Raw genomic sequence first — 14,513 nt, forward strand, 5'->3', positions numbered from 1 at the left:
ATGCCATCCAACCATCTCATCCTCTGCTGCCCTTTTCTCCTCCTGCCCTCAATCTTTCCCAGCGTCAGGGTCTTTTCCAATGAGTTGGCTCTTCTCATCAGGTGGCCAAAGTATTGGAGCTTCAGCTTCAGCTCAGTCCTTCCAATAAATATTCAGAGTTGATTTCCTTTAGGATTGACTGGTTTGATATTCTTGCTGTCCAAGGGATTCGCAAGAGTCTTCTCCAGCACCAAAGTTTGAAAGCACAAATGCGTTATACATATAAACTATGTCTGTGGCATTAAAACTTCATGGGGGGTGTTAGGGGGAAAATGTGTACAATGGCTCTTTGGAGGGAAATGATAATGAATGAAAGAAGCCAGGTTAAAAGAGCTACATACTAAGTATTTCCATTTATTGGACATTCTAGGAAAGGCCAAACAATAGGGATGGAGAACAGAGGAGTGGTTTAAGAAGGGGCAGCACCAGGGATTTTGAGGAGGATGGAACATTCTATATCCTGACTATGGTGCCTGTTCACAGCTCTGTGTGTTGGTAAACTTAAAGACATGTACTTACACTACAAATTTACATAAATTACATCTCAAAGAACCTAGCCAAGAAATAAAAAAGGACAGCCCAACCATTCCCACCATAGTGTCAAGCTACCAGCCCTCCTTCCCCCAAGTTGCCTCTCCCAGGAAGGAGGCTGAGAGGCAGCCTTCCATCACTTAAATGGATTTTCAAGTCAAAGTTGGGGGAAAGGTCTGAAAACTTTACCCTAGAGGCGTGTCTTCGTTGATTTCACCTTGCCGGCTGGGGTCATGCAGCATGCAGTGACCCGAAGGGCCACTAGAGGAGGGGCTACAAAGGGACCTGGTTACAGGGAGCAAAAGCCCCCAGGCCTGGCAAAGCAGCCCCCTGCAGTGGGGAAGGGGGAGCACGGTGCCTTCGGGCATGGGACCCCAGTGGATAGCGGAGCTCAGCCTCAACCCTTCTCAGGAATCCAGGCCCAGCTGGATGGGAACATGATGTAGTTTTACTTTCTATACACTATTTGAATTTTTCACAAGAATATTACTCTTGTAAACAGGTGAAAATAATACATAAATGAGCTCCTTGGCTGTCTACTCAGCCGCTGAGCACATCCCTGCCCTTATCTATCCCACCTTTCGGTTCTCAGAAATGGCAACTTAGACTTCAGACTAAGAGAACCCACTACAACCCTACCCTTGGGGAGAGGGTACAGGTCCCAGACCAAACGGAGGGACCCAGGGGCCTACCGTTGTCTGGGTTCCCAAGGGTCACTCGCCACTCTATTCCATAACTGGGAAAATCACAACTATCCAGACCGGGTGTGAGAAGCACAGGCCCCTGGGGAGGCCCCACCCCCGCACTGGTGACCCAGTCCTCTCTGTCGACCAGCAACCACTCTCCTGTGATTGGCCCCTGCCCACATCCAAAGCCCATGTCACTTAGGGCTCCAGGCTCCATCTGAATCATAACCCGAAAGAAACAAATTACAAAGCACACAAGATTTCAAAAGCTGCTTTATGGAGAAACAACACCCCAAGGTTGTTGAGTCCAGGTCACAAGTCAGACCTTCCTGGGGTCCTGACCCTGCCCCACCCGGCAAGCCCGAGCAGATGCCTGAGAGTGATCACAGCCTCCATCTCAACTGTTGTCTTCATCACTCGGGGGGTGGGGTTTCAAGATCAAACAGGATGAATGTTTTTCTTCTCCAAGCAGGCTTCATGATCTCAAACCACAACCAAAATTAGAATTAGACTAAAAAGAAAAAAAAAAAAGCAAAGGGTTCTCATCCCTTCGCGTGTTCTGGCAGGTCTCCCTGCAGGCGCAGAAAGGACCCAGAAGAAGGCTACTTTTCTGCTGGAGCATCAGGTGTCACTGCTGGTGACCCTGGGCCCCGGAAGGCTGGCCTGCTGGCCGCTGAGCTATAAATGACACAGCACTCCATGTGGTTCCCATTCACAGTATCAGGCAAACTGACGGCATGTGGCTTTCTTCTCTGTCTAAATAGTTCTGAGAACGTACAAAGTACACTGCAGATCTTCTCCCAAAAGTGAAGACAGAGAAGGTATCCTGTTAACACTGGGATGGACTCCGTGAATTGAGGCATCTTACCCTCAAGGTAGGTGAGGGTTACCTGAGCACACTCACATAAGGATTCTTAAAATTAAAGCATGAAAGTATCCAGGAGAACACAGCTACCGAGTCACAGGTGCTCCCGGTCCACACTTGAGATACCACAGTCGCAAGGAACTCGGGGAACTCCCCAAATGACACAGGGCTGAGCAGGTTTCTGACCCACTCCGGCTCGGCTCACAAGCACTAAACAGATCTCTCAGCGGCAGTGGGAGAAAGCCCAGGCAACCTGAAAAGTGAAGGCAGTCCTGAAGTGTCAGACAAGAGGGCGGCTGGCTGAGGAAGGGATCTGGCTGTCTGGGAACGACTCCAAGTTGTCAGTGAGAAAGGCAGGAGAGCTTCACCCCTGAGCTTGTTCTGCAGGCAGTGGGAATGTAGCTAGACGGCCGTACGCTTTCCCACCCTCCTCATCGGCCAGGGACATAGGTACCCTGCACGGAGCAGGGACACCAGGCCTGGTGTCAGGGCCAGAGGGGACAAGGGGAGGAGCCGGGCAGCAGTGGCCTGGAGCACCAGCCACAGTGAGCTGGACTGTCCCAGAGGGGCCAGGGCAAGGCTAGGAAGGGAGGTTCCAGTCTGAACCGACAGAGGAAGGAGATTGAAACCCTCCCACCACAATGCCCCTAAACCTGTTCTCAACCAGTATTAGATGCTGGAGCTCTGAGCCCCAGGAGGCACGGGGGGGGGGGGGGGGGGGGGCGAGGAACAGATCCGGGTATAGTGCCAGGCCTACATCACAAAGCCAAAAAAATAAGGGTGTTTGACACAGCCTCACACCAAACACCTCCAGCCCCAACATGAAGAATCCCCATGACCTGTGTCTGAAATCTCCAATCACGTTTATAATCAACTCCCAGAGCGTGGAGCCCTCCAGGTATGCAGAGAGGTATCCCTCCACCCCATACCCAACCTCACGGCAGCAAAAGTGGCAGTGAAGATGATGCCCACCGTGGGGAACACCCAAAGACACCTGAGGTCCACCTGCCACCCCCAGATCAAGCCCCACAGGAGCACGGCCAGCCCCTAACCTGGGTCATTAGAGATCCCCATTGGAACCAGCTTTATCAAAAGCCTCGGACAACACCCTCTGCCTTTTTGAATCCTTGCCTACAGTGAGTTAACTGGTTGGAAGTTCCCCTCCGGGGCCGGTTGACCATCCACCATGAGGGGGAGCGGCCAGTACTGGGTCGGTGCACAGAACCGCCACTGTCTGCGTACCTCACCTACAGAACTGGAAACTGGGGCTTCCAGAACTGGAAACTAAGTACAGTTGGGAGACTAGGAGCCCTCTGGGCAGATGACAAGCCCACGCCCTTCACTCCTACTGCCCTGCCCGGCGACACCCAGGCCGCTGCCACCCACAGGCCCCACCTGACACCCGAGACGGAGGCCAACGTGAATGCGGCCAGCAGCCCAAGGTTATTTTAGTCACTGTTAGTGGCAACCATGCGTAGGCCAGACACTAGAGGCAGGATAGCATTTAGTTTGGGATTGGTTTTTAATCAGAAATGCTCATCTTTACAATGCTGGGGGCCTCAGACGGAGACAGTCCCTTAGCTCTGGGTAAAACACGCATTTTCTTGATTTTATTTAAACAGTGGTGAAACCTAGAGAGGAACAGCCTAGCGCCCAGCTGTCCTCCGTTTTCACTGTCCTCAAGGCTTTGTGGCTGCACCATCGGGGACAGCCACGCTTGGCACAAGAGAAGAACAGCCGCGCTGTGAGATGGGGAGGGCAACAGGCTTTGAGGCTCAGTCCTGCGAGAGATACAGGAACTGAAACCACGTCCCTACCCGACTGCGGGTCCTGCTGGAAGGATCTAGGAGGTGTGAGGTGGTGTCACTGATGAGACTCGGCTGACGGTGCCCGGTGATGGCCCAGGGTGGACCCCACAGAGTCCTGGTCCTGGGAGGGTTAGTTTGCATTTCAGGGCCATGCCCAGAGCTTGTTGCTTCTGGGCAGCAAAGGAAGGAAGGCCCAAGTAGCCAAATGGACTGAAGCGGAGACTGAAGTTATTTGAGAAAAGGGCCAGTCAGGAAGAATTCTACCAGGAAACACAGGACACGTTTCATGGGGCACCTCGGGTTGGGCTCTACGTGAAGGCACCACAGAGCTGCCCACTCCCTGGGGCACCCAGAGTGAGGGCTCAGCGCAGTCCACCCAATGAGGACAAGAAGCTGGGTCGCAACAGAGTCTGTCCACCCCGGGGAGCCACTGGCCCTGGCAGGCAGGTGCGGTGATGCTCTGAGGACTGGAGGGAGGGCTGAGCATAACTCCAGCAGGTCTGTGCCCAGGCACACGGGGCTCCGTTCTTCAGGGGATGGCAAGATCAGGCCTCGTGGGGGTTCCCAAATGCAGGGGTCAACAAAACAATGGGGACAGCGCCAGCAGAAGGGTCAGCGCCCGGGTTCTCCACGCTGGAGGGGCCTGGTCCCCTGACACTTCCAGAAAGCTGCCCTCTCCCCTGCAGAGGGGCATCAAACACCCGGCACGACCCCTCCCAATGTTCCGCCCCTTTCAAGAGTGGCATCTCGTAAACCACGCAGGGGAGCAGACGTGGGTCATCTCCAAGGGGCCCTGTCCTGGTTCTGAGACCGGCAGCTGCAACTCACGGTCTCACATCAGTGAGTGTGGGGTGGGGGAGCAGGGAGGGCGCTCAGTGACTGCCTGTCAGAACAGCTGCAGCACAGGTCTCGGTTCTAAACCTGAGAGAGGCTGGGCAGGCACCCTGTGCTGCGGGGAGCAGGGCCAGGTGGTGCTGGACCAGGGCCACCGAGCTGCCGGATGGCCTGCAGTGGGCATCTCCTCATGACCCGGATCACCGGCCCCATTCACTGATCTTGGAAACTGAGATCGGAGTGACGTGCACTTGTCCCAAATCCAAGCAGATAGGTGGAGAAGTGGGTCTTGAGCCCCACCCCGTCTCCCCGGAGCTCCTATTCCGCACACAGCACCCCCACCCGCCCAGGCTGCGTGGAAGCCACCGTGGCCCTCCGGCTTGCTCCCCGCAGAGGGGATGGTGGAGCCAACATGCCTCCCCCAGGACTCCTTCCATGAGCTGGAGGCAGCAGACCCCCGTGCATGCGGAGTGACCCTCCCTGGAGGAGGACTGTGTTCTCCCTAGAAAACGGCCAGTCTCTCCAGTTCAGTCCCTACATACCCCGCGGCCCATCCTCCAGGTCTGTTTGTTCTGGTTCTGTTGTTTTTTTCAAGACATGCTCAGCCCTCCTGTTGCTACTGGCGGATATGCAGGTGTGCCGTGCGCTCCGTGGAAAGCATCTGGGCGGCCGCGCAGAGGCTCCTGCGAGCAGGGGGGTGTCGGGTGTTGGCCGAGTCCCCCCGAGCGCATGCTGCTGCCCTCCCAGCCCTGAGCCGCCCGCCGTGGGGAGGTGGACTGTCAGGAGGTGAGGGACTGGATGTTCTTGAGCATCTCCTCGAAGGCCTGTGGGGACGGGGCGTCTGCGTTCCGGAAGGCAGCCTGGACCCTGCTGTACAGGCTGAAGGACTTCAGCTCCAGCCAGATGAACCCGAAGCGGTCCTCATCAAATAGGACAAAGACCCCGGGGGTGCGCTCAGGGCTGGTGAAGCCGTGGCCGGCGATGAGGCCGGTGCCGTAGAAACTGAACAAAAATAAAGAGTGTGGGGAGAGAGGGTGAGCAGGGCCCTTGAAGACACGCGGTGGCCCCGGCCCATCACCCTGTGGTCCGGGACATTCTGGAACACCCTCCCCCAGAGATCCCACGTGGGTTACGTCCACCATCCTCCAGCAGTGGGCAATACGCGGGGTCCGGCTGGTGGGCTCCGCACCTTCCGGGAGGCTGGCGTTCACTTAGAGGGCGTGAGCAGGCCTGCTGCTTCGCCCCAGATGGCTGGGCTCACCCCGCGGACCGCGGCTCTCTACCCCAACAAAAGGATGAGGGTCTCAGGCAGCTCCCCCTCGTATTGCTGCCCCAAAGTGCACATCTTCATGGCACAGACCCAGGCAACAGAAACCTAAGTTCCCAGGATAGTCACGTGCACGTGTGAACAACTCAAATGTAGTCAATGACTTATCTGCACGTAAAAGCAAAACTTGCAAATACCCGTTACAGCCATGTTTGGAGACTCGGGCTCTAATGCGTTTATGTCTTTCTTGCAAAGAACTCAGTGTTTCTGACAGATGACAAGGAGTTGGGACTGGCCTGACCCTCCCGGTGTGTGGAGTAATGCCTAGGACCCCACCTCTGCCTACCACACTGAGGCTTTGCTGGGCAGGAGGGGACTGCAGCCCTGCGCCTGAGGGCCCGTGGCTCGGATGGCTCCTGGGCACCAAGCTTGGACTCATAGAAATGTGTGCTGCACAGGCTCTGCAGCTGGGCTAGGGAACGCACACACCCCCCCCAAGCTGGGCCCCTAACATCCAGCTTGGGGTGGAGACCCTCTGGTGACATAGCAGGGGCTGGACCAGAGCTTCCAGGCCAGCTCTGCCCGAAGGCTCTGAGCTGGCCTCGAGATGCTGCAAGTTGTCAAGTTTCCCAGGGACGAGAGATCTGTCTCCTTTATGACTTTCAAAAATTCACAGCAGGTGAAGTTACACTGGAACGCTATTGTGTACACCTCCCTCTGGAAAACCCATATTCAGCCTCTTTTATCACAACGGTATTAACATGAAGAGGATGTAATAGATTTTGTCTGTCAAGTCTGCACCAATGCCTAAATCCCTTTTGGGGAGCTCGGCGTGGGGCCCAGGGAGTAGCACTGGCCACCCAGGACCTGGAACACGTGGGCAGAGCTTCCCACGGTGCAATGCTCCCCACTCCGTGTGGAGTTGGCCCCACCCCAGGCTGCCTCTGTGCTGGTCTGGCAAGGGACCCCGGAAGCCCAAGCCCCGATCCTTACCACATCCTGCAGGTCCGGGGATAGTCCTCATTCCTCGAGCTCACGCCCACTGGCAACACGAACGGCTGCCCCGACTGGGCAGGTGGCTCAGCCACGGCCGCGGCCCCTCCGTCTCCAGGTGCCTGGGCCGGCTCAGCGGGCGGCTCCTCGCGGGGCTGGGGGCTCTGCTGGCCGAGGCCCTCGGCGTCCTCGGGCCCGCCCTCCTGCTCCTGCTCCTGCTCCTTGCGCACCTGCTCACGCACCTCCAGGACAACGCGGGAGAGCTCGTTGAAGTCGTGCAGGCTCTCGGCATCAGGCAGCTGGATGCGGTGCCTGAGGTCAATCTCTACTGTCTGCTGCCCGGCAGGGATGTTGGGGTCACCCTGTGGAGCCAGTGTGCAGCCGTCAGCAGGCTCAGAGACCGCGCTGAGCTTCCAGCACCAGTCCTGCCTCCGGCCGAGGGCACTTGCTGAGCCCTTCCACTGGTTTGGCAGTGACCCCTTACCAGTCGGAATATCTGATACGTCCTTAAAAAAAAAAAAACAGTGCCCAGAGCAGGCAGCCTCCTGTGAAAGGCCTTTGAAGACAGGGAATGACAATACCACAGGTGACCCTGGGAGAGCCCATGGGCACCCCTACACCAAAGACCTGGGGTGGGAGCCACCCTATGTTGACAGCTTAAGCGATGGAGCCTCGAGAGGTCTGTGAACCCTCCCCGGTCAGGCAGGGCCGGCCGGAAATGCCAGCCCAGACTGTGTGCCTGGAACAGGAGACAAGGGGCCCTTTGTCCAGGGCCCCCACTCAGCTCAGCAGCCCTCCAGGCATGCTCCCGAGCTGCTGAGGCCCAGACAGGCTGTGGGGGCCCAAGTGCTAAAGCAGAGGGTCACCCAGGGAGCTCCTGGAGCCCACACCCGGCCTACCCCCATTAAGTCAGAGCCTCTGGAGTGGGGCCAGCATCAGGGTTTTCTCTGCCTCCCCAGGAATCCTGGGGTGTGGCCAGAGCCAAGGGCTGTGCAAGGAAGGCTGCCTTGGAAATGTTCAGAATTCCCAGGGGATCATGTGAAAGGTGGGCCCTGAATCAGCAGGTCCGGGTGGGGCCCGAGATGTCAAGTTCCCAGCAAGACCCCTGGGGAAGTGCTGCCACAGTCTGGGGCCTGTTCTGAGTAGCTGGGGCGCAGCCCGAGCCGCCCTACGCCAGGATTATGTGATTGCGTCCACATGGTGCTGGGCCCGGCAGGGCGGCCCCCAGGACCCACCGTGATCTTCGTGCCCCTGGCATGCTTCCCATGGAAGCTGAGCATGACGATCTCCAGGCCGTGGCTGCCATAGGTGCCCTTGAAGAGGCCTGGCCTGATGAGGTCATCCGGGCGGCTGGGTGGGAGGTAGATGCGGCGGTAGGTCAGGCAGTTGCTGCAGGACAGGGGGTGGGGGGGTGGGCGGGGGGAAGGGCAGCGTGAGAGCACGACTGGCACAGCCCACGGGCGTGGGGGTAGAACACAGGGCTCACGCTGTGCTGCACAGGGTGGGCCGCGTTAGGTTCCCCCCAAGGCCAGTGGGAGCAGGGGCACCCCTCCTTCCTGAGCTCCACTCATCCCAATGCATGGGTGCCCACACACCTCACACCTTCTCCAGTACTCAGGGTGGGACTCCTGAGGCCGCCAAGGGGCCAAACAGAGGCAGCAGGAAAGGGTCGGAGGGCAGAGAGCATGACAGAGAACGGGGTGAAGAGGCTGCCCAGGTGGGCATGAGAAAGGGAACATGAGGCTCTAACACACAGGCCAGGCCTGTGAGAACACAACTGGTGGGTGATAGGGGTCAGACAGGCAGAAAACGGAGGGTCAGGAGACAAGGCCTCTGGCCATAGTACCCAGAAAGAGCAGGACTGTACTCAAAGTACCATGGGAACCATGTTCACAGTACCCAGAAGAGAAGGACTGCATTCACAGCACCCAGAAGAGAGGCACTGCATTCACAGCACCCAGAGGGACTGTGTTCACAGCACCCAGAGGGACTGGTTTCATAGCACCCAGAAGAGAGGCACTCCATTCACAGCACCCAGAAGAGAGGCACTGCATTCACAGCACCCAGAGGGTCTGTGTTCACAGCACCCAGAAGAGGCACTGCATTCACAGCACCCAGAGGGACTGTGTTCACAGCACCCAGAAGAGGCACTGTGTTCACAGCACCCAGGGGGACTGTGTTCATAGCACCCAGAAGAGAGGCACTGCATTCACAGCACCCAGAGGGACTGTGCTCACAGGACCCAGAAGAGGCACTGTGTTCACAGCACCCAGAGGGACTGTGTTCAGAGCACCCAGGAGAGACACTGTGTTCATAGCACCCAGAAGGACTGTGCTCATAGCACCCAGAAGAGAGGGATTGTGCACACAGCACCTGGGAGGGAGAGACTGCCTGCCCCCAGCCAGGGGCTGCACTCACTCGTACTGACTGGTGTAGATGAACTTCATCAGGATGAGCTCCTGCATGTGCTCGTGGAAAATGTCCTCCAGCGTCCGGCCCCACTCCTCCCTTAGCCACGTGCGGAATTCCTTCCAAGAGAACACAGGTCACAAAACCACCCTGACACAAGGGGGCGGAGAGGCTGCCTGCTGTGATGGTGCGTGGACAGCATGAAGACGGGAGCCGGGCAGGAGGGACGGGACTGTGTGCATTCGTTCTCCCAGTTCCCAGCCTCCCTTCCTGTTGAGGAGCCTGGGGCTCTGGTCCCCACTTTCCCAACTTCAATTGGAAGGACACGTAGGGACCATGGGCGTCCTTCGTGGAGGCTGGGGCCACAGCACCATCAAGAGCGCCTGGGAGGCAGCTGTGCGAGCCTTGCTTCCGCGCAAGACGGCAGCATGTACACTGAGCCTGGTTGTCGGGCTTCTGGGGGAGCAGGCACATCGGACGCCTGTGCTGGCCACGTCTGCTTTCTGCAGCCCCCAGTGAGTACAGGACAGGGATGGGCAGGGTGGAGGGTGTAGGCGGACTTTCCTTTTTAAAACCTGTCTTCCTAGTTATGTTCAGTAAGTATATTTGTAAAAAGAAAGCTTTTTAAACAGTGCATCCACGAAGCCCCATAATTCATTATGGCATCAAGCTATGTGAAGGATATTTAGCACTTCATTGTTTTGTTCTGTACATTCAACATAGCTAATCCACAGCTACGTGCTCCTAACTCAGTACAGTGTTTCCAGTGACTATCTAGAATTAGCTCTACAAACAAAAGCAAAAACAATTTACTTAAAAAAAAAAAAAAGGCTACTATCTGTCAACTGCTTTAATATGTTACTGCCCAAACCCTGGCAAAGAATAGAAATTACTAGTGACTGAAATAAACAACTGTTAGACATACAAGGTCAATAAATAATAATAACTGAATTTTTTATATACTAACAGAACAAAATTGGAAAATGAAAGTTTTAAAATCCTATTTACAACAGCCTCAAAAAACACACAGACTTAGGAATAAATACACAAAGCATGGGTGACACTTCTACTCTGAAAACCCCAAAATGCTGCTGAAAGGGGGTGAAGAGGCCCACAGGTCAGAGACACCTGTGGACCAAAAGACTCAGTATTAGGTCAGCAACTGTCTCAAATTGACCTACAGACTCAACACCAGGCCAGCCGTAATCCCATCAGATTCTCTGGAGAAACTGCTGAGCTGATTCTGAAACCCCTTTGGAATATCCAGAGCAACCTTGCAAAAGAACAAGGCTAGAGGATGCACGCTAACGTGACTGACTCACTGCAAAGCGACAGTAACCAAGATGGCGGCTGAGCGTGAGGTCAGAGCTAGGGAGAGACCTGGAGGGAGTTCGCTGGTGGCCTCGTGGTTAGGACTCTGGGTTTTCACTGCCATGGACCAGCTTCAGTCTCTGGTCAGGGAACTGAGACACTGCAAGACATGTGGTACTGCCAAAAAAAAAAAAAGACAGAGAGAGCCTAGAAACACCCACGTGTGTCTCAGGAATGGACTTAAAACCACAGCATCCAAGCCACCCAACAGGGAAAAAGTCTTTCTTTTCCACAAATGGGGCACAAACCGACAACCACAGGGAACAAAGAAGCAATCCCCGCCACATACAGTAACCATTCAAGACAGGTCACAGACCGAAACGTAACGTGAAGCTACCAAACTCCTAAAAACAATCACAGAGAGAAACACACTCTCTTTGCAGTCTGGGGGTGAAACAATAACCACAAAAGAAAAAACCTCACAGGTTAGACTTCATCAAAACCAAAACCTCCCACTTACGTGGCTGAACTCATGGAGGAAAGGCCCTTAAAAAAAATCAAATAGAGAAATAACAGATGAAGATGGAGGTGAGGGAATGTAGCGAGCAAGGATTTCAGTGCTGTCACAGCACATAATCAGACTTGAGCTGAGAGCCAAGAAACTGGCTTGTGAACCGTCATAATCTTATTTCCTTCACATGAGGTCAGTCATTAGGAATACCAACCAGACCCAATTACTCAGAACAGATACGCTCACTATGAAATTATCTCATCAGATATGTATCCACAAGGAAAAACACAGGGGCAGAAAACATACCAGACAAGAAGTCCATTACAGATCCAGGGCTGGTTCACCACGGTCAACACCCCACCACCATCGCCTCGTTCTGCACAGCGGCCTAGGAGCTGGGTGCTAACACCTTCCCTGGTCCACAGAACTTTCCAGAGCCACACAGCCAGCAGGTGACAGAATTAAAGCTAATAACCCAAGGCCACATGCTCACCGGTCTCATCTCTGCCACAGCAATCAGGGCTGGCAGGAGTGCAGCAGGGCAGAGGGCCCCACGTGCCATGGTGGGCTATAAACAGGAACCAGCAAACTGACAGTGTGGAAAAACAATCTGAAGTACAATCTGGAGTACCTTCAGGCCCTGTTATACAATTCCACTTTTGCAGAGTCCAGGCAGCAGTCACAAAAATAATGCCCAGCATCTCTCTTGGGCGGCTCCAATCAGGCCTGCCTCTAAGCCATTGACCACTCAATGCTCCAAATCACCCACGACTACAGGCAATCTCAGGGCCCCGTTTTATAGACAAGGGCTGAGGCTCCCGGAGGGCAGGTCACTCAAGCATGTGGTCAAAGGATGACAGGGGAACAGCTGAGCACAAACCCCATGTCCGACTGCAGGACAGTCACACACCTATGGTTGTTACACCAAAGCAAGATGATGGATGGAATGTTGCATAAAAACTAAAGTCTGCAGAGACATCCCTGGCCATCTGGTGGTTAAGACTCTGTGCTTCCAAAGCAAGGGGCATGGGTTCAATCCCTGGTCAGGGAACGAAGATCCTGCAATTGACACAGCACAGCCAAAAAAAAAAGCTTGTAAATAATACTAATGAGACTGGGAAATGTTTCTGGAATACCAGTTAAGCTAAAAAACAAAAAAGAAAAAAACAGAAAAACTATCTAAATTATCGACCACAGTGACACCACAAAAGGCCGAGGAAAACAAGGGATGATGGAGAGTGGACTTGCGGAGGCCACCCTGGTGGGGCCGTCTCAGCACTCTTCTCCCTCTGGATTCTGAGCATTCTGCATCTGATGGTGACAGTTCAGGAAGCATCATTTTGGGAAGGCAGTGAGAAAGTATATAAGACAAAGGAAAGCAAAATAAAAGCAACTGAGTGTGTGTAACTGAGAGCGTCCAGCGCCACAGGCTTTTTGCACGCCGCGGGTGGGACCCGCCACCCTCTCCTCCCTTTGCCATCCCTGCTCCTCCTCACAGCTCCCCCCAACCCCCGATTTCCAGAAGCCTCAGGCCGCGGGGTCTGGACAGATGGGGGTGGGTATGGTGGCTCAGCCTCGCCATCCCACCCAGGAAGAAAGCAGGCACCGTCCGCAGTGGGAGTTAGACAACAGGCACACAGCTGGGGTCTGGGCGGACAAAGCCCTGCACTGCCCTTTGGGGCCCCAGAGATGAGGCTGCAGCTTCAAGAGGGACAGGTAAGGAGCAAGCGCAACACCCCAGTCCCAAGAAGGCCAAGACAGTCTGGACGTGGCCTTGGAAGTGGCACAAAGCTGGTATGTAACCCAGAGCGTGGGGAGGTGGAGGTGGGGGCGGGGTATTGGCAAGCCTCAGGATGCAGTTTATGCACAGCGGGCTTTGGGCATTGATGAGGGCAGAGAAGGGCTGGGGTGGGGCTTCCTCCCTGAGCAGAGGGAGGGGTGAGAGCCAGCAGGAGCCAGGGGCTCAGAGCCGAGGACAGGTCTCCGCCTGGAGACAGTGATAAGCACAGTGATAAGTTTACCCTCCAGCCCTCTGAGGCCACCAGGAGTCCTCTACTCCCTTGGGAAGCACCACTGTGGTCCAGAATTTTACGTGATTATCAACCATCAGAGCACAGGGTGGCTCAGGCTTTCATCTTATCTTCAGAGCCATCAGGATTCCTCTCCCCCTGGAGCCTGAAGCCACTCTCTAGGTCAGCAAGACAGCTAAGAGTGGGGATGTCTCAGCTGACAAGTGAATCCACAAAAGAACCCTATCCTCTAACTTTCTACTTGGAGGGAGAGACAAAGAGAGGTGGAGAGATGGAGCACAAGGAGCCAGCAGAGACACCCCGGGCAGCTGAGACGGGCCGAGTGACCATGGGCCAGGTGGTGAGCTCCCCACCCCAGGACTCTGGGGCGGACCCCCCAGCACCTCAGGCAGCCCAGCCTCTGGCTCTAAGGGGTTCGCCCTGATAAAGCCTCTGGTCTCCCTGCAACTCACACCTGCAATGAGACCCCGCAGCCCTCGGGCCTCTTGTCAAAGAGGCGATGGAGAAGCAGTCAGAGAACCACCTCTACTCAGCGTGTTTATCCTCAGCCCGGCACACACATCCACACCGTGAGGATGAGGCCGGGAGGCGGCCTCCCTTCACATGTCCACCCTCACGTCACTCCCCGGGACAGCAGGGTTGGCCTCACCTCCTGCCGCCCGCCAGACATCCTGTGGTGGTCCGTCTGGTTGCACTTGGTGGAGAACTCGTCCTTCTTCACGATCTTGAGTGTCCGTAAGACGGAGAGAGGGTCACCAGTGAGCCCCGGCGACCCCATCAGAGCAGGGGTGCACCAGGCCCTCCCGCTCCCATGCCCCCCATCATCTGGGGGCCCCAGAGGCCGCCAGATGGCAGGCGGTCCTAGAAGGGCACTGGGGATCCCCTGAGCTCAGGTGGCATCGCTGCTCCCAGGGGGTGTCCTAGAGCCGCACTCTCCTACTGAGGCAGCGAGGATGCCTGCTCGCTAACTCGCTCGCGGGTGGCTATCTGCCAGGCCCACACCCGAGAGTAAAATGTCTTATTCCAAGCAGACACCCTTCCAAAGGAGGAGAAAAGAACCTCGCTTAGAAGGACACATGGTTCTAAGTGGAGGCAGAAGCAGGGATGGCTCCAGCCAGTGAATCTCTGAAGCAGGGTAGCATCGTCAACAGCACCCAGAAGGACTGGGCCAAGCCTGAATCCCCACTCCTGCTGACCAGCCCGGGTTGGGGGCGTTGCTGGGAAGACCC

At 55.7% G+C, this 14,513-nt stretch overlaps 1 protein-coding gene across 4 annotated transcripts in view; it reads right to left on the reverse strand.

The window, feature by feature from the left end:
• Nucleotides 1-3,624: 3,624 nt before the first annotated feature.
• FBXO31 (F-box protein 31) overlaps nucleotides 3,625-14,513 on the reverse strand; it is a 36,741-nt gene continuing 25,852 nt past the window's right edge. For all 4 annotated transcript variants that reach the window (XM_059877386.1, XM_010814588.3, XM_002694853.6 and 1 more), the window contains 5 exons: nucleotides 13,934-14,008; nucleotides 9,442-9,551; nucleotides 8,259-8,412; nucleotides 7,024-7,385; nucleotides 3,625-5,765 (listed from right to left, as the gene is read on the reverse strand). In XM_059877386.1, coding sequence (XP_059733369.1) covers nucleotides 5,543-5,765; nucleotides 7,024-7,385; nucleotides 8,259-8,412; nucleotides 9,442-9,551; nucleotides 13,934-14,008 — 924 coding nt within the window. In that variant the 3' untranslated portion in view covers nucleotides 3,625-5,542. The remainder of the gene's footprint in view (nucleotides 5,766-7,023; nucleotides 7,386-8,258; nucleotides 8,413-9,441; nucleotides 9,552-13,933; nucleotides 14,009-14,513) is intronic.

Source organism: Bos taurus, chromosome 18 (assembly GCF_002263795.3).
Source record: "Bos taurus isolate L1 Dominette 01449 registration number 42190680 breed Hereford chromosome 18, ARS-UCD2.0, whole genome shotgun sequence".
NCBI classification, from domain to species: Eukaryota; Metazoa; Chordata; class Mammalia; order Artiodactyla; family Bovidae; genus Bos; species Bos taurus.